Source organism: Anopheles coluzzii, chromosome 2, assembly GCF_943734685.1.
Source record: "Anopheles coluzzii chromosome 2, AcolN3, whole genome shotgun sequence".
NCBI classification, from domain to species: domain Eukaryota; kingdom Metazoa; phylum Arthropoda; class Insecta; order Diptera; family Culicidae; genus Anopheles; species Anopheles coluzzii.
The window spans coordinates 76,019,830-76,040,344 of NC_064670.1; the positions used below are offsets into that span (position 1 = coordinate 76,019,830).

A 20,515-nucleotide genomic window follows, 5' to 3' on the forward strand; every position below is an offset into this window, starting at 1 on the left:
TAGCTGCAGAAGCAGCAGTAGCTGCAGAAGCAGCAGTAGCTGCAGAAGCAGCAGTAGCTGCAGAAGCAGCAGTAGCTGCAGAAGCTGCAGTAGCTGCAGTAGCTGCAGAAGCAGCAGCATCAATGGGAGGTAGTACATCCGCCAATGCTCAACCAGCGATGATTTCCCGCAGAACAGCCGAAGCAGTGCCACTAGGAGGTACAGCTATGCAGAGCCGCCAAGCAAATCCGCCAGCTTGCGTATCGACCCTTTCCTCAAAACAGGAGAAAATGGATTTGATCCGACTTGTATCGGAGCACCCCATGCTCTGGCAGACCACTGAAAACTTCTATAAAAATACAAGTCAGACTGCCGGAGCATGGAGGGAAATAGCCAGGCACCAAGGTGTGAGGTAGGCAGCGCACGGTATCCCGTATAGCAATAGTATCAAGATACACTGCGTGAACTTTAGGATGCGAATGCAACACAACCTCGTGATTCCTTTCCTTCCTAGCAACTCTCTATTTAACACTATCGGCAGTTAATGATTCACGGTATTTTTACGATCCGCGATTTTGTCGTGATTAGCGTCGATATGTTCTAACTAGATATCTAGCGCGGTTTAAAGTGTCGTCCTGTCGTGTTCTTGTACAAAAATTCGTTTTGTGTTATTTTTTGTTATTAAAAAAATGAAAACTCGCGCCCAAGTACGTGCAGAAGCTGCCGCTGAAGCAATGAGAGCAGAATTAGACGCAGCAGCAACAGCAAAAGCTGCTGAAGCTGCTGAAGCTGCTGAAGCTGCAGAAGCGGCAGACGCATTAGCAGCAGCAAAAGCAGCATTAGCATGCATTAGCTGCAGAAGCAGCAGTAGCTGCAGAAGCAGCAGTAGCTGCAGAAGCAGCAGTAGCTGCAGAAGCAGCAGTAGCTGCAGAAGCAGCAGTAGCTGCAGAAGCTGCAGTAGCTGCAGTAGCTGCAGAAGCAGCAGCATCAATGGGAGGTAGTACATCCGCCAATGCTCAGCCAGCGATGATTTCCCGCAGAACAGCCGAAGCAGTGCCACTAGGAGGTACAGCTATGTAGAGCCGCCAAGCAAATCCGCCAGCTTGCGTATCGACCCTTTCCTCAAAACAGGAGAAAATGGATTTGATCCGACTTGTATCGGAGCACCCCATGCTCTGGCAGACCACTGAAAACTTCTATAAAAATACAAGTCAGACTGCCGGAGCATGGGGGGAAATAGCCAGGCACCAAGGTGAGAGGTAGGCAGCGCACGGTATCCCGTATAGCAATAGTATCAAGATACACTGCGTGAACTTTAGGATGCGAATGCAACACAACCTCGTGATTCCTTTCCTTCCTAGCAACTCTCTATTTAACACTATCGGCAGTTAATGATTCACGGTATTTTTACGATTCGCGATTTTGTCGTGATTAGCGTCGATATGTTCTAACTAGATATCTAGCGCGGTTTAAAGTGTCGTCCTGTCGTGTTCTTGTACAAAAATTCGTTTTGTGTTATTTTTTGTTATTAAAAAAATGAAAACTCGCGCCCAAGTACGTGCAGAAGCTGCCGCTGAAGCAATGAGAGCAGAATTAGACGCAGCAGCAACAGCAAAAGCTGCTGAAGCTGCTGAAGCTGCTGAAGCTGCAGAAGCGGCAGACGCATTAGCAGCAGCAAAAGCAGCATTAGCATGCATTAGCTGCAGAAGCTGCAGTAGCTGCAGAAGCAGCAGTAGCTGCAGAAGCAGCAGTAGCTGCAGAAGCAGCAGTAGCTGCAGAAGCAGCAGTAGCTGCAGAAGCTGCAGTAGCTGCAGTAGCTGCAGAAGCAGCAGCATCAATGGGAGGTAGTACATCCGCCAATGCTCAGCCAGCGATGATTTCCCGCAGAACAGCCGAAGCAGTGCCACTAGGAGGTACAGCTATGTAGAGCCGCCAAGCAAATCCGCCAGCTTGCGTATCGACCCTTTCCTCAAAACAGGAGAAAATGGATTTGATCCGACTTGTATCGGAGCACCCCATGCTCTGGCAGACCACTGAAAACTTCTATAAAAATACAAGTCAGACTGCCGGAGCATGGGGGGAAATAGCCAGGCACCAAGGTGAGAGGTAGGCAGCGCACGGTATCCCGTATAGCAATAGTATCAAGATACACTGCGTGAACTTTAGGATGCGAATGCAACACAACCTCGTGATTCCTTTCCTTCCTAGCAACTCTCTATTTAACACTATCGGCAGTTAATGATTCACGGTATTTTTACGATTCGCGATTTTGTCGTGATTAGCGTCGATATGTTCTAACTAGATATCTAGCGCGGTTTAAAGTGTCGTCCTGTCGTGTTCTTGTACAAAAATTCGTTTTGTGTTATTTTTTGTTATTAAAAAAATGAAAACTCGCGCCCAAGTACGTGCAGAAGCTGCCGCTGAAGCAATGAGAGCAGAATTAGACGCAGCAGCAACAGCAAAAGCTGCTGAAGCTGCTGAAGCTGCTGAAGCTGCAGAAGCGGCAGACGCATTAGCAGCAGCAAAAGCAGCATTAGCATGCATTAGCTGCAGAAGCTGCAGTAGCTGCAGAAGCAGCAGTAGCTGCAGAAGCAGCAGTAGCTGCAGAAGCAGCAGTAGCTGCAGAAGCAGCAGTAGCTGCAGAAGCTGCAGTAGCTGCAGTAGCTGCAGAAGCAGCAGCATCAATGGGAGGTAGTACATCCGCCAATGCTCAGCCAGCGATGATTTCCCGCAGAACAGCCGAAGCAGTGCCACTAGGAGGTACAGCTATGTAGAGCCGCCAAGCAAATCCGCCAGCTTGCGTATCGACCCTTTCCTCAAAACAGGAGAAAATGGATTTGATCCGACTTGTATCGGAGCACCCCATGCTCTGGCAGACCACTGAAAACTTCTATAAAAATACAAGTCAGACTGCCGGAGCATGGGGGGAAATAGCCAGGCACCAAGGTGTGAGGTAGGCAGCGCACGGTATCCCGTATAGCAATAGTATCAAGATACACTGCGTGAACTTTAGGATGCGAATGCAACACAACCTCGTGATTCCTTTCCTTCCTAGCAACTCTCTATTTAACACTATCGGCAGTTAATGATTCACGGTATTTTTACGATTCGCGATTTTGTCGTGATTAGCGTCGATATGTTCTAACTAGATATCTAGCGCGGTTTAAAGTGTCGTCCTGTCGTGTTCTTGTACAAAAATTCGTTTTGTGTTATTTTTTGTTATTAAAAAAATGAAAACTCGCGCCCAAGTACGTGCAGAAGCTGCCGCTGAAGCAATGAGAGCAGAATTAGACGCAGCAGCAACAGCAAAAGCTGCTGAAGCTGCTGAAGCTGCTGAAGCTGCAGAAGCGGCAGACGCATTAGCAGCAGCAAAAGCAGCATTAGCATGCATTAGCTGCAGAAGCTGCAGTAGCTGCAGAAGCAGCAGTAGCTGCAGAAGCAGTAGTAGCTGCAGAAGCAGCAGTAGCTGCAGAAGCAGCAGTAGCTGCAGAAGCTGCAGTAGCTGCAGTAGCTGCAGAAGCAGCAGCATCAATGGGAGGTAGTACATCCGCCAATGCTCAGCCAGCGATGATTTCCCGCAGAACAGCCGAAGCAGTGCCACTAGGAGGTACAGCTATGCAGAGCCGCCAAGCAAATCCGCCAGCTTGCGTATCGACCCTTTCCTCAAAACAGGAGAAAATGGATTTGATCCGACTTGTATCGGAGCACCCCATGCTCTGGCAGACCACTGAAAACTTCTATAAAAATACAAGTCAGACTGCCGGAGCATGGGGGGAAATAGCCAGGCACCAAGGTGTGAGGTAGGCAGCGCACGGTATCCCGTATAGCAATAGTATCAAGATACACTGCGTGAACTTTAGGATGCGAATGCAACACAACCTCGTGATTCCTTTCCTTCCTAGCAACTCTCTATTTAACACTATCGGCAGTTAATGATTCACGGTATTTTTACGATCCGCGATTTTGTCGTGATTAGCGTCGATATGTTCTAACTAGATATCTAGCGCGGTTTAAAGTGTCGTCCTGTCGTGTTCTTGTACAAAAATTCGTTTTGTGTTATTTTTTGTTATTAAAAAAAATGAAAACTCGCGCCCAAGTACGTGCAGAAGCTGCCGCTGAAGCAATGAGAGCAGAATTAGACGCAGCAGCAACAGCAAAAGCTGCTGAAGCTGCTGAAGCTGCTGAAGCTGCAGAAGCGGCAGACGCATTAGCAGCAGCAAAAGCAGCATTAGCATGCATTAGCTGCAGAAGCTGCAGTAGCTGCAGAAGCAGCAGTAGCTGCAGAAGCAGCAGTAGCTGCAGAAGCAGCAGTAGCTGCAGAAGCAGCAGTAGCTGCAGAAGCTGCAGTAGCTGCAGTAGCTGCAGAAGCAGCAGCATCAATGGGAGGTAGTACATCCGCCAATGCTCAGCCAGCGATGATTTCCCGCAGAACAGCCGAAGCAGTGCCACTAGGAGGTACAGCTATGTAGAGCCGCCAAGCAAATCCGCCAGCTTGCGTATCGACCCTTTCCTCAAAACAGGAGAAAATGGATTTGATCCGACTTGTATCGGAGCACCCCATGCTCTGGCAGACCACTGAAAACTTCTATAAAAATACAAGTCAGACTGCCGGAGCATGGGGGAAATAGCCAGGCACCAAGGTGAGAGGTAGGCAGCGCACGGTATCCCGTATAGCAATAGTATCAAGATACACTGCGTGAACTTTAGGATGCGAATGCAACACAACCTCGTGATTCCTTTCCTTCCTAGCAACTCTCTATTTAACACTATCGGCAGTTAATGATTCACAGTATTTTTACGATTCGCGATTTTGTCGTGATTAGCGTCGATATGTTCTAACTAGATATCTAGCGCGATTTAAAGTGTCGTCCTGTCGTGTTCTTGTACAAAAATTCGTTTTGTGTTATTTTTTGTTATTAAAAAAATGAAAACTCGCGCCCAAGTACGTGCAGAAGCTGCCGCTGAAGCAATGAGAGCAGAATTAGACGCAGCAGCAACAGCAAAAGCTGCTGAAGCTGCTGAAGCTGCTGAAGCTGCAGAAGCGGCAGACGCATTAGCAGCAGCAAAAGCAGCATTAGCATGCATTAGCTGCAGAAGCTGCAGTAGCTGCAGAAGCAGCAGTAGCTGCAGAAGCAGCAGTAGCTGCAGAAGCAGCAGTAGCTGCAGAAGCAGCAGTAGCTGCAGAAGCTGCAGTAGCTGCAGTAGCTGCAGAAGCAGCAGCATCAATGGGAGGTAGTACATCCGCCAATGCTCAGCCAGCGATGATTTCCCGCAGAACAGCCGAAGCAGTGCCACTAGGAGGTACAGCTATGTAGAGCCGCCAAGCAAATCCGCCAGCTTGCGTATCGACCCTTTCCTCAAAACAGGAGAAAATGGATTTGATCCGACTTGTATCGGAGCACCCCATGCTCTGGCAGACCACTGAAAACTTCTATAAAAATACAAGTCAGACTGCCGGAGCATGGGGGGAAATAGCCAGGCACCAAGGTGAGAGGTAGGCAGCGCACGGTATCCCGTATAGCAATAGTATCAAGATACACTGCGTGAACTTTAGGATGCGAATGCAACACAACCTCGTGATTCCTTTCCTTCCTAGCAACTCTCTATTTAACACTATCGGCAGTTAATGATTCACGGTATTTTTACGATTCGCGATTTTGTCGTGATTAGCGTCGATATGTTCTAACTAGATATCTAGCGCGGTTTAAAGTGTCGTCCTGTCGTGTTCTTGTACAAAAATTCGTTTTGTGTTATTTTTTGTTATTAAAAAAATGAAAACTCGCGCCCAAGTACGTGCAGAAGCTGCCGCTGAAGCAATGAGAGCAGAATTAGACGCAGCAGCAACAGCAAAAGCTGCTGAAGCTGCTGAAGCTGCTGAAGCTGCAGAAGCGGCAGACGCATTAGCAGCAGCAAAAGCAGCATTAGCATGCATTAGCTGCAGAAGCTGCAGTAGCTGCAGAAGCAGCAGTAGCTGCAGAAGCAGCAGTAGCTGCAGAAGCAGCAGTAGCTGCAGAAGCAGCAGTAGCTGCAGAAGCTGCAGTAGCTGCAGTAGCTGCAGAAGCAGCAGCATCAATGGGAGGTAGTACATCCGCCAATGCTCAGCCAGCGATGATTTCCCGCAGAACAGCCGAAGCAGTGCCACTAGGAGGTACAGCTATGTAGAGCCGCCAAGCAAATCCGCCAGCTTGCGTATCGACCCTTTCCTCAAAACAGGAGAAAATGGATTTGATCCGACTTGTATCGGAGCACCCCATGCTCTGGCAGACCACTGAAAACTTCTATAAAAATACAAGTCAGACTGCCGGAGCATGGGGGGAAATAGCCAGGCACCAAGGTGTGAGGTAGGCAGCGCACGGTATCCCGTATAGCAATAGTATCAAGATACACTGCGTGAACTTTAGGATGCGAATGCAACACAACCTCGTGATTCCTTTCCTTCCTAGCAACTCTCTATTTAACACTATCGGCAGTTAATGATTCACGGTATTTTTACGATTCGCGATTTTGTCGTGATTAGCGTCGATATGTTCTAACTAGATATCTAGCGCGGTTTAAAGTGTCGTCCTGTCGTGTTCTTGTACAAAAATTCGTTTTGTGTTATTTTTTGTTATTAAAAAAATGAAAACTCGCGCCCAAGTACGTGCAGAAGCTGCCGCTGAAGCAATGAGAGCAGAATTAGACGCAGCAGCAACAGCAAAAGCTGCTGAAGCTGCTGAAGCTGCTGAAGCTGCAGAAGCGGCAGACGCATTAGCAGCAGCAAAAGCAGCATTAGCATGCATTAGCTGCAGAAGCTGCAGTAGCTGCAGAAGCAGCAGTAGCTGCAGAAGCAGTAGTAGCTGCAGAAGCAGCAGTAGCTGCAGAAGCAGCAGTAGCTGCAGAAGCTGCAGTAGCTGCAGTAGCTGCAGAAGCAGCAGCATCAATGGGAGGTAGTACATCCGCCAATGCTCAGCCAGCGATGATTTCCCGCAGAACAGCCGAAGCAGTGCCACTAGGAGGTACAGCTATGCAGAGCCGCCAAGCAAATCCGCCAGCTTGCGTATCGACCCTTTCCTCAAAACAGGAGAAAATGGATTTGATCCGACTTGTATCGGAGCACCCCATGCTCTGGCAGACCACTGAAAACTTCTATAAAAATACAAGTCAGACTGCCGGAGCATGGGGGGAAATAGCCAGGCACCAAGGTGTGAGGTAGGCAGCGCACGGTATCCCGTATAGCAATAGTATCAAGATACACTGCGTGAACTTTAGGATGCGAATGCAACACAACCTCGTGATTCCTTTCCTTCCTAGCAACTCTCTATTTAACACTATCGGCAGTTAATGATTCACGGTATTTTTACGATCCGCGATTTTGTCGTGATTAGCGTCGATATGTTCTAACTAGATATCTAGCGCGGTTTAAAGTGTCGTCCTGTCGTGTTCTTGTACAAAAATTCGTTTTGTGTTATTTTTTGTTATTAAAAAAAATGAAAACTCGCGCCCAAGTACGTGCAGAAGCTGCCGCTGAAGCAATGAGAGCAGAATTAGACGCAGCAGCAACAGCAAAAGCTGCTGAAGCTGCTGAAGCTGCTGAAGCTGCAGAAGCGGCAGACGCATTAGCAGCAGCAAAAGCAGCATTAGCATGCATTAGCTGCAGAAGCTGCAGTAGCTGCAGAAGCAGCAGTAGCTGCAGAAGCAGCAGTAGCTGCAGAAGCAGCAGTAGCTGCAGAAGCAGCAGTAGCTGCAGAAGCTGCAGTAGCTGCAGTAGCTGCAGAAGCAGCAGCATCAATGGGAGGTAGTACATCCGCCAATGCTCAGCCAGCGATGATTTCCCGCAGAACAGCCGAAGCAGTGCCACTAGGAGGTACAGCTATGTAGAGCCGCCAAGCAAATCCGCCAGCTTGCGTATCGACCCTTTCCTCAAAACAGGAGAAAATGGATTTGATCCGACTTGTATCGGAGCACCCCATGCTCTGGCAGACCACTGAAAACTTCTATAAAAATACAAGTCAGACTGCCGGAGCATGGGGGAAATAGCCAGGCACCAAGGTGAGAGGTAGGCAGCGCACGGTATCCCGTATAGCAATAGTATCAAGATACACTGCGTGAACTTTAGGATGCGAATGCAACACAACCTCGTGATTCCTTTCCTTCCTAGCAACTCTCTATTTAACACTATCGGCAGTTAATGATTCACAGTATTTTTACGATTCGCGATTTTGTCGTGATTAGCGTCGATATGTTCTAACTAGATATCTAGCGCGATTTAAAGTGTCGTCCTGTCGTGTTCTTGTACAAAAATTCGTTTTGTGTTATTTTTTGTTATTAAAAAAATGAAAACTCGCGCCCAAGTACGTGCAGAAGCTGCCGCTGAAGCAATGAGAGCAGAATTAGACGCAGCAGCAACAGCAAAAGCTGCTGAAGCTGCTGAAGCTGCTGAAGCTGCAGAAGCAGCAGACGCATTAGCAGCAGCAAAAGCAGCATTAGCATGCATTAGCTGCAGAAGCTGCAGTAGCTGCAGAAGCAGCAGTAGCTGCAGAAGCAGCAGTAGCTGCAGAAGCAGCAGTAGCTGCAGAAGCAGCAGTAGCTGCAGAAGCTGCAGTAGCTGCAGTAGCTGCAGAAGCAGCAGCATCAATGGGAGGTAGTACATCCGCCAATGCTCAGCCAGCGATGATTTCCCGCAGAACAGCCGAAGCAGTGCCACTAGGAGGTACAGCTATGCAGAGCCGCCAAGCAAATCCGCCAGCTTGCGTATCGACCCTTTCCTCAAAACAGAAGAAAATGGATTTGATCCGACTTGTATCGGAGCACCCCATGCTCTGGCAGACCACTGAAAACTTCTATAAAAATACAAGTCAGACTGCCGGAACATGGGGGGAAATAGCCAGGCACCAAGGTGTGAGGTAGGCAGCGCACGGTATCCCGTATAGCAATAGTATCAAGATACACTGCGTGAACTTTAGGATGCGAATGCAACACAACCTCGTGATTCCTTTCCTTCCTAGCAACTCTCTATTTAACACTATCGGCAGTTAATGATTCACGGTATTTTTACGATTCGCGATTTTGTCGTGATTAGCGTCGATATGTTCTAACTAGATATCTAGCGCGGTTTAAAGTGTCGTCCTGTCGTGTTCTTGTACAAAAATTCGTTTTGTGTTATTTTTTGTTATTAAAAAAATGAAAACTCGCGCCCAAGTACGTGCAGAAGCTGCCGCTGAAGCAATGAGAGCAGAATTAGACGCAGCAGCAACAGCAAAAGCTGCTGAAGCTGCTGAAGCTGCTGAAGCTGCAGAAGCGGCAGACGCATTAGCAGCAGCAAAAGCAGCATTAGCATGCATTAGCTGCAGAAGCTGCAGTAGCTGCAGAAGCAGCAGTAGCTGCAGAAGCAGCAGTAGCTGCAGAAGCAGCAGTAGCTGCAGAAGCAGCAGTAGCTGCAGAAGCTGCAGTAGCTGCAGTAGCTGCAGAAGCAGCAGCATCAATGGGAGGTAGTACATCCGCCAATGCTCAGCCAGCGATGATTTCCCGCAGAACAGCCGAAGCAGTGCCACTAGGAGGTACAGCTATGTAGAGCCGCCAAGCAAATCCGCCAGCTTGCGTATCGACCCTTTCCTCAAAACAGGAGAAAATGGATTTGATCCGACTTGTATCGGAGCACCCCATGCTCTGGCAGACCACTGAAAACTTCTATAAAAATACAAGTCAGACTGCCGGAGCATGGGGGGAAATAGCCAGGCACCAAGGTGAGAGGTAGGCAGTGCACGGTATCCCGTATAGCAATAGTATCAAGATACACTGCGTGAACTTTAGGATGCGAATGCAACACAACCTCGTGATTCCTTTCCTTCCTAGCAACTCTCTATTTAACACTATCGGCAGTTAATGATTCACGGTATTTTTACGATTCGCGATTTTGTCGTGATTAGCGTCGATATGTTCTAACTAGATATCTAGCGCGGTTTAAAGTGTCGTCCTGTCGTGTTCTTGTACAAAAATTCGTTTTGTGTTATTTTTTGTTATTAAAAAAATGAAAACTCGCGCCCAAGTACGTGCAGAAGCTGCCGCTGAAGCAATGAGAGCAGAATTAGACGCAGCAGCAACAGCAAAAGCTGCTGAAGCTGCTGAAGCTGCTGAAGCTGCAGAAGCGGCAGACGCATTAGCAGCAGCAAAAGCTGCTGAAGCTGCTGAAGCTGCTGAAGCTGCAGTAGCTGCAGAAGCAGCAGTAGCTGCAGAAGCAGCAGTAGCTGCAGAAGCAGCAGTAGCTGCAGAAGCAGCAGTAGCTGCAGAAGCTGCAGTAGCTGCAGTAGCTGCAGAAGCAGCAGCATCAATGGGAGGTAGTACATCCGCCAATGCTCAGCCAGCGATGATTTCCCGCAGAACAGCCGAAGCAGTGCCACTAGGAGGTACAGCTATGCAGAGCCGCCAAGCAAATCCGCCAGCTTGCGTATCGACCCTTTCCTCAAAACAGGAGAAAATGGATTTGATCCGTGTTGGAATTAGAATAATTATTTTCGAACATAAATTTGAATTGCATAAAACAAAGCGTTAGGAAACTAAGATTAGGTTATAAACTACTCGACGTTAGAAACTGCTCGATCTGCATGAACTATGAACTGCATGAATTATTATATACAAAAAAGGACAAACGAATATACAGTTGCAAACCGACCAGCGATAAAGGTGTACACTTTCCCATTCAAATTTCCTCCAAATATCACAGCCAGCCCCTTTTCGTGAATATATTTCACATTTTTGGTCCTTCGAACCGGATCGTGATATACGGAGAAGAAATAAGTTTCATTCTGCATCAAGAGTGGAATTCGGTATTCGTCGTCAAGTGTGCAAGTCATTCCGTGACAATTCCCGCCATCGCATATCGCCCCGCATCAAGGGCAACGGTCGGTTACACGCCATCATTTTGAATTTCGCGCCATCGCTTTGTTCGTTATTTTCGTGTGATATCGCAGTATTTTCTTTGTGCAATGGATAAGAAAATTAAAACAGTGCAACTGAAAAAGAGGATCGCCCTGGAGAACATAAAATCGCTGGAACGGTTCCAGGCGAAATATTCGAGTGATGATGCCAAGCAGATTCCGGAGGTGTTAGAAGATCTGGCGAAACATAAGGAAGAGTTTTTCACCGCAGTTTCGAAACTGGAAGAGCTTGAAGATAAAGACGAAGCGGTCGAAGCCAGCATAATGGAACGGATCGACATTGAAGAACGCTGTCGCAAGCTAAAATCATTTCTACGGGAAAGACAGCCAAAGGAAGAAGGTTCGCTCAACGATACAACGGGCTTGGCTTCCTCAACGCTTGCATTCGGTCGACCCCACGCGCCAAATTTACGTTTGCCCAAAATCGAACTTCCAACATTTGACGGAGATCACACAAAATGGCTTTCTTTCCGAGATCGCTTCATCGCAATGATCGACGCTTCAGCCGAGCTTCCATCTATCGCGAAGCTACAATACTTACTGTCATCGTTGAAGGGGGACGCGGCGGTACCTTTCGAGCATACACCTTTAACGGCGGACAACTATTCGGTTACCTGGGCGGCGCTTCTTAAACGGTACGACAATTCTCGTCTTTTGATTCGCGAATACTATCGCAAATTGCACTACCTTCCGGGAGTGCAATTGGTGTGCGTTGACAAGCTCACGCACCTGGTGGATGAATTCACCCGCTTCGTCAACGGGTTGAAAAAGCTGAACGAACCGGTTGACTCGTGGGACACACCCCTCTCAAACATGCTGCTGATGAAGTTGGATCGAGAGACATTGTTGGCTTGGGAGAAACATTCCGTGCACTTCACGACGGACAAATATAAGGATGTGATCGACTTCGTGCAAGATCGTATCCAAATCTTGAAATCGACCAACAACTTCGTGAAGGATCAAGCAGCTAGTGGTATCAAGGTGGCCGGTCTCATTCGTCAACCAGGGCAACGGAGATTCATCGCGAATGCAGCTACATCTCGCTCGGCTCCTGCTGCATCGACTGCGCACACCCAACAGCCAAAGTGTCCATTGGAGTGTTCCGAAGACCACACACTGCGCAACTGTCCAGTGTTCATCGCCAAGGAGGTCCAACAGCGACGGGACGTCGTCGCATCGAAGCGGCTGTGCTGGAACTGTTTGAGCAGCAATCATCAGGTTAGAGCGTGCAAGTCGGATTATTCGTGTCGCACGTGTCGTGAGCGTCATCACACACTTCTACATCATTCACCACCCTATGCTCCACCCGCAACGGTAACATTGTCAGCTCAGTCGAATGAAGACAATGTGTTTCTGGCGACGGCAAACATCCAGATCAAGGATGACTACGGGAACACCCATGAAGCAAGGGCGTTGTTGGATTCGGGATCCATGTCGAATTTCATCGCTGAGGAGTTCGCACGGAAACTGCTGACGAGTCGCAAAAGGGTCAACGTCGCTGTATCGGGCATCGGCAATGCAGTACAGCAGATCAAGGGTTCCATCGTCGCTACCGTTCAGTCCAAGACACAACCCTTCGCAACGGAGATGACTTTCTTGGTTCTGGACACGCCATCCGCAAACATCCCTACATCACCAACGGACGTCTCTTCATGGAAAATGCCGGACGTGGCATTGGCGGACAGCACCTTTAACAGTCCGGGGCAAATCGACATCGTCATCGGAGGCGATACGTTCTGGGAGCTCCACACCGGTCGCAAGTGCTCTATCGGTAGAGGCAAACCGTGGCTGGTCGAAACCCACTTTGGTTGGGTTGTCACCGGCAACACTCATCATTCGTCAGTCGGTCCGCGGCTGTGCCATCTATCTGCATACGACACCCCACTGGAGGAGACCATGCAGCGGTTCTGGGAGAGTGAAACCATAGCCGAGGATCCTGTGCTATCGGTTGAGGAGAATGCTTGCGAGAAGCATTTCGCAGCAACAACTGTTCGCAACTCAAGTGGAAGGTATGTCGTTAGTTTGCCATTTAACTCCAACCCTAATATCGTTTTAGGAGAGTCGAAGGAAATAGCCGATCGCAGACTGCGTTGTATCGAACGGCGGTTGAACACCAATGCTAAAATGAAAGAAGAGTATGGTAAATTTATGAAAGAATATGAGCATTTGGGGCATATGAAGCGGCTTACCAGTCCTGCAAACGATTCGGTAGAGCATTACTACCTCCCACATCACGCTGTCATTAAGGAATCAAGCACAACCACGAAGGTGCGTGTCGTGTTCGATGCATCCTGTAAGACTTCGAGTGGTTACTCATTGAACGACAAACTCTTAGTGGGACCAATCGTTCAAGAAGATCTTTTATCGATTATCCTTCGGTTTCGTTCTCGTGCCATTGCTCTCACTGCAGACGTAGAGAAGATGTATCGGCAAATTTTACATAGCCCTCATGACCGTAACTATCTGCGCATCCGGTACAGAGAACATCCTGCAGATCCTATATCGACATTTGAGCTACAGACGGTTACGTACGGCACAGCCTCTGCTCCATTTTTAGCAACCAGGACCCTCAAACAGATTGCTCTTGACCACAAGGAAGAGTATCCTTTGGCAATGAACGCGGTCATGAACGATTTTTATGTAGATGATTTGCTAACGGGTACCGATGATTTGTCCGAAGCAATCGTTATACAAAGGCAAATCTCAGACATGCTAAATTCAGCTGGCTTCACGCTGAAGAAATGGGCATCGAACCGCTCCGAAGCATTGAAGAACGTTCCTTCAGAAGATGTGGCGGTACAACTCTCGCACGAGTGGAAGAGCTCGAAACAAGTATCCACACTAGGCATCGTTTGGGAACCGGCAACTGATACACTACGGTTTCGTATTGAGATACCACCTACAACACCCAGCATGACGAAAAGGTTAATTTTGTCATATATCGCCAAGATATTTGATCCCCTCGGGCTACTGGGCCCAACGATCATCATCGCAAAGATGTTCATGCAGCAACTATGGGCTCTCAAGATTCATGGAAAGGCATATGACTGGGACAGCGAGCTACCATCGCACTTACAACATGAATGGTCGAAATTTCACTCTACATTATCTTCACTACGCAATTTGACAGTCCCACGGTACATATCGCAATGCACGGCAACAAGTCTGCAAATTCATATCTTTGCTGACGCATCACAACTAGCATATGGTGCTTGTTGCTACATTCGGGCTGAAAGCATGGAAGGAGTCACCGTGCAGCTGCTAACAGCCAAGTCAAAGGTCGTTGCGTTATCCAATTCACATTCCATAGCTCGATTGGAATTATGTGCAGCACGACTAGCCACACTTCTTTACGAGAAAGTCCAGCAATCACTGAAAATTTCTGCTACCACCATCTGTTGGACCGATTCCATGACTGTCCTTCACTGGCTGAATTCAGCACCAAATCGATGGAAGCCCTTCGTTGCAAACAGGGTTGCAAAAATTCAGCACACAGCTGGAATACAATGCTGGAAGCATGTTCCAGGCTCGGACAATCCAGCAGACGACATTTCGCGAGGTTTAACGCCGGAAAAGTTGCTAGTGTGTGAGCGCTGGTGGCACGGGCCACATTGGTTAGCACGCAACTCGGAAGAATGGCCACAGAACACACCATCACCAAGCGAAGATGAGAGCGCAGAAGAAGAAAAACTATCGTCACGGGTGGCAAGCACAGCATTAATCTGCGAATTTCGAAACAGTTTGTTCTCACGATTTTCGATCTACCACAAACTGCAAAGAGTTGTTGCACATTGTTTGCGCTTTATACAAAACGCAAAGCGCCGCGTAGGAAACAAGGTCCATGCTAAGGATATCCCACCGCTCACTGTAGACGAACTCAAGGCGGCAGAACTCAAGTTGTGTTATCTTTCGCAACAAGACACCTTTTCCGAGGAGATACAACACCTGCAGAAGGGCAAAGAGATTCCGAAGAACTCCAAACTGAAATGGATTTCCCCTTTCATAGATACGCAAGGTATTCTGCGCATTGGTGGCCGGCTCAGTAACGCACATCTGTCGGAATCAGAAAAACACCCGGTAATATTATCATCGAAACATCCACTGTCCGCACTACTAGCTGTTTCGATACACTTGAGTAAGCTGCATGCTGCACCACAACTGCTTTTAACAACACTACGCCAAAGCTTTTGGATAATTGGCGGTCGCAATTTATGCAAGTCTGTGTACCACAGTTGCCACGCATGTTTTAAGGCCAAACCCACACTTATTAAGCAAAGTATCGCCGATTTGCCAACATCACGAGTCACACCAACAAGACCATTCTCAGTATGCGGAGTAGACTATTGCGGACCAATCTATATAAAACAAACCATACGCAACAGAAGTCCGATTAAAGCATACATCGCCATATTTGTATGTTTTTCAACAAGAGCGGTACATATCGAACTGGTTGGCGATTTAACATCAACAGCATTTATCAATGCACTTCGTCGTTTGATTGCACGTCGTGGTCAAATCAGTGAACTGCATTCCGACAATGCAACCACCTTTAAGGGAGCGGCACATGAGCTGAATCGCGTCTACAAGATGCTAAAGAGCGATGAACACGATCGAGCTGCTATATTTGATTGGTGCGCGATGAATCATATGAAGTGGAAGTTTATCCCACCAAGAGCACCACATTGTGGAGGTTTATGGGAGGCGGCGGTGAAGGCAGCTAAAAAGCATATAGTCAGAACAATAGGAACAACAAGCATCACACAGGAGAGCATGCTTACCCTACTTGCCCAGGTAGAGCAATGTTTGAATTCGCGACCAATTACACCTCTATCCGATGAGCCGTCGGACTTGGAACCATTGACACCGGGACACTTCCTCGTCGGTGGCAATCTGCAAGCGGTACCAATCATCGATTACACCGAGACACCGAGCAACTATTTGAGGGAATACCAGTTGGTACAAAAACATCTGCAAACCATTTGGGCTCGATGGTATCCGGAGTACCTGCAGCAGTTACAAGCTCGAGCCAAATATTGCAACGGGAAATCAGCGGTTCTGAAAGAAAATACACTGGTGATTATTAAGGAAGACAATGTACATCCTACCTCGTGGCCGATGGGGCGCATCGTTGCAGTACACCCTGGAAAGGACGATGTTGTTCGCGTCGTTACACTGCGCACTGCTTCAGGGAAGCAAATCGTCCGCGCAGCTAATCGTCTGGCAGTTTTGCCTAATCCGGACGTAATTAGCAACTTAGAGCAGAAGGAAACCACTGGCACTGAGTAACGCGCAGCTGCAAGCCACGCGACATTGTTTACATTTCGCACTCATGGCAGAACAAGATACACGCAACACACATTCACACATCTACACACACGAGCAGTATGATAGGAGATAAGCGTCAGGTTCAAGAGTTGAACTGTTTTTGAATTCTTTTTTGAACTCATTATTGAATTTATATTTTGCATGAAATTTAAAGAAGTTCTTCTTTGGTGGCCGGGAATGTTGGAATTAGAATAATTATTTTCGAACATAAATTTGAATTGCATAAAACAAAGCGTTAGGAAACTAAGATTAGGTTATAAACTACTCGACGTTAGAAACTGCTCGATCTGCATGAACTATGAACTGCATGAATTATTATATACAAAAAAGGACAAACGAATATACAGTTGCAAACCGACCAGCGATAAAGGTGTACACTTTCCCATTCAAATTTCCTCCAAATATCACAGCCAGCCCAATATATTTCACAATCCGACTTGTATCGGAGCACCCCATGCTCTGGCAGACCACTGAAAACTTCTATAAAAATACAAGTCAGACTGCCGGAGCATGGGGGGAAATAGCCAGGCACCAAGGTGTGAGGTAGGCAGCGCACGGTATCCCGTATAGCAATAGTATCAAGATACACTGCGTGAACTTTAGGATGCGAATGCAACACAACCTCGTGATTCCTTTCCTTCCTAGCAACTCTCTATTTAACACTATCGGCAGTTAATGATTCACAGTATTTTTACGATTCGCGATTTTGTCGTGATTAGCGTCGATATGTTCTAACTAGATATCTAGCGCGGTTTAAAGTGTCGTCCTGTCGTGTTCTTGTACAAAAATTCGTTTTGTGTTATTTTTTGTTATTAAAAAAATGAAAACTCGCGCCCAAGTACGTGCAGAAGCTGCCGCTGAAGCAATGAGAGCAGAATTAGACGCAGCAGCAACAGCAAAAGCTGCTGAAGCTGCTGAAGCTGCTGAAGCTGCAGAAGCGGCAGACGCATTAGCAGCAGCAAAAGCAGCATTAGCATGCATTAGCTGCAGAAGCTGCAGTAGCTGCAGAAGCAGCAGTAGCTGCAGAAGCAGCAGTAGCTGCAGAAGCAGCAGTAGCTGCAGAAGCAGCAGTAGCTGCAGAAGCTGCAGTAGCTGCAGTAGCTGCAGAAGCAGCAGCATCAATGGGAGGTAGTACATCCGCCAATGCTCAGCCAGCGATGATTTCCCGCAGAACAGCCGAAGCAGTGCCACTAGGAGGTACAGCTATGCAGAGCCGCCAAGCAAATCCGCCAGCTTGCGTATCGACCCTTTCCTCAAAACAGAAGAAAATGGATTTGATCCGACTTGTATCGGAGCACTCCATGCTCTGGCAGACCACTGAAAACTTCTATAAAAATACAAGTCAGACTGCCGGAGCATGGGGGGAAATAGCCAGGCACCAAGGTGAGAGGTAGGCAGCGCACGGTATCCCGTATAGCAATAGTATCAAGATACACTGCGTGAACTTTAGGATGCGAATGCAACACAACCTCGTGATTCCTTTCCTTCCTAGCAACTCTCTATTTAACACTATCGGCAGTTAATGATTCACGGTATTTTTACGATTCGCGATTTTGTCGTGATTAGCGTCGATATGTTCTAACTAGATATCTAGCGCGGTTTAAAGTGTCGTCCTGTCGTGTTCTTGTACAAAAATTCGTTTTGTGTTATTTTTTGTTATTAAAAAAATGAAAACTCGCGCCCAAGTACGTGCAGAAGCTGCCGCTGAAGCAATGAGAGCAGAATTAGACGCAGCAGCAACAGCAAAAGCTGCTGAAGCTGCTGAAGCTGCTGAAGCTGCAGAAGCGGCAGACGCATTAGCAGCAGCAAAAGCAGCATTAGCATGCATTAGCTGCAGAAGCAGCAGTAGCTGCAGAAGCAGCAGTAGCTGCAGAAGCAGCAGTAGCTGCAGAAGCAGCAGTAGCTGCAGAAGCTGCAGTAGCTGCAGTAGCTGCAGAAGCAGCAGCATCAATGGGAGGTAGTACATCCGCCAATGCTCAGCCCGCGATGATTTCCCGCAGAACAGCCGAAGCAGTGCCACTAGGAGGTACAGCTATGTAGAGCCGCCAAGCAAATCCGCCAGCTTGCGTATCGACCCTTTCCTCAAAACAGGAGAAAATGGATTTGATCCGACTTGTATCGGAGCACCCCATGCTCTGGCAGACCACTGAAAACTTCTATAAAAATACAAGTCAGACTGCCGGAGCATGGGGGGAAATAGCCAGGCACCAAGGTGAGAGGTAGGCAGCGCACGGTATCCCGTATAGCAATAGTATCAAGATACACTGCGTGAACTTTAGGATGCGAATGCAACACAACCTCGTGATTCCTTTCCTTCCTAGCAACTCTCTATTTAACACTATCGGCAGTTAATGATTCACGGTATTTTTACGATTCGCGATTTTGTCGTGATTAGTGTCGATATGTTCTAACTAGATATCTAGCGCGGTTTAAAGTGTCATCCTGTCGTGTTCTTGTACAAAAATTCGTTTTGTGTTATTTTTTGTTATTAAAAAAATGAAAACTCGCGCCCAAGTACGTGCAGAAGCTGCCGCTGAAGCAATGAGAGCAGAATTAGACGCAGCAGCAACAGCAAAAGCTGCTGAAGCTGCTGAAGCTGCAGAAGCGGCAGACGCATTAGCAGCAGCAAAAGCAGCATTCGCATGCATTAGCTGCAGAAGCTGCAGTAGCTGCAGAAGCAGCAGTAGCTGCAGAAGCAGCAGTAGCTGCAGAAGCTGCAGTAGCTGCAGTAGCTGCAGAAGCAGCAGCATCAATGGGAGGTAGTACATCCGCCAATGCTCAGCCAGCGATGATTTCCCGCAGAACAGCCGAAGCAGTGCCACTAGGAGGTACAGCTATGCAGAGCCGCCAAGCAAATCCGCCAGCTTGCGTATCGACCCTTTCCTCAAAACAGGAGAAAATGGATTTGATCCGACTTGTATCGGAGCACCCCATGCTCTGGCAGACCACTGAAAACTTCTATAAAAATACAAGTCAGACTGCCGGAGCATGGGGGGAAATAGCCAGGCACCAAGGTGTGAGGTAGGCAGCGCACGGTATCCCGTATAGCAATAGTATCAAGATACACTGCGTGAACTTTAGGATGCGAATGCAACACAACCTCGTGATTCCTTTCCTTCCTAGCAACTCTCTATTTAACACTATCGGCAGTTAATGATTCACGGTATTTTTACGATTCGCGATTTTGTCGTGATTAGTGTCGATATGTTCTAACTAGATATCTAGCGCGGTTTAAAGTGTCGTCCTGTCGTGTTCTTGTACAAAAATTCGTTTTGTGTTATTTTTTGTTATTAAAAAAATGAAAACTCGCGCCCAAGTACGTGCAGAAGCTGCCGCTGAAGCAATGAGAGCAGAATTAGACGCAGCAGCAACAGCAAAAGCTGCTGAAGCTGCTGAAGCTGCTGAAGCTGCAGAAGCGGCAGACGCATTAGCAGCAGCAAAAGCAGCATTCGCATGCATTAGCTGCAGAAGCTGCAGTAGCTGCAGAAGCAGCAGTAGCTGCAGAAGCAGCAGTAGCTGCAGAAGCTGCAGTAGCTGCAGTAGCTGCAGAAGCAGCAGCATCAATGGGAGGTAGTACATCCGCCAATGCTCAGCCAGCGATGATTTCCCGCAGAACAGCCGAAGCAGTGCCACTAGGAGGTACAGCTATGTAGAGCCGCCAAGCAAATCCGCCAGCTTGCGTATCGACCCTTTCCTCAAAACAGGAGAAAATGGATTTGATCCGACTTGTATCGGAGCACCCCATGCTCTGGCAGACCACTGAAAACTTCTATAAAAATACAAGTCAGACTGCCGGAGCATGGGGGGAAATAGCCAGGCACCAAGGTGAGAGGTAGGCAGCGCACGGTATCCCGTATAGCAATAGTATCAAGATACACTGCGTGAACTTTAGGATGCGAATGCAACACAACCTCGTGATTCCTTTCCTTCCTAGCAACTCTCTATTTAACACTATCGGCAGTTAATGATTCACAGTATTTTTACGATTCGCGATTTTGTCGTGATTAGCGTCGATATGTTCTAACTAGATATCTAGCGCGGTTTAAAGTGTCGTCCTGTCGTGTTCTTGTACAAAAAATCGTTTTGTGTTATTTTTTGTTATTAAAAAAATGAAAACTCGCGCCCAAGTACGTGCAGAAGCTGCCGCTGAAGCAATGAGAGCAGAATTAGACGCAGCAGCAACAGCAAAAGCTGCTGAAGCTGCTGAAGCTGCTGAAGCTGCAGAAGCGGCAGACGCATTAGCAGCAGCAAAAGCAGCATTAGCATGCATTAGCTGCAGAAGCTGCAGTAGCTGCAGA

The 20,515-nt window shown here is 47.7% G+C and overlaps 1 protein-coding gene across 1 annotated transcript; it reads left to right on the forward strand.

Annotated features, from left to right (window-relative positions):
• The first annotated feature begins 10,451 nt into the window (after positions 1 to 10,451).
• LOC125908365 (uncharacterized) lies at positions 10,452 to 16,178 on the forward strand. Its single transcript, XM_049611082.1, has 3 exons — positions 10,452 to 13,816; positions 14,672 to 15,027; positions 15,364 to 16,178. Exons 1-3 carry the CDS (start codon positions 10,941 to 10,943, stop codon positions 16,176 to 16,178), a joined length of 4,047 nt encoding a protein of 1,348 aa, XP_049467039.1. The 5' UTR covers positions 10,452 to 10,940.
• The last annotated feature ends 4,337 nt before the right edge of the window (positions 16,179 to 20,515 follow it).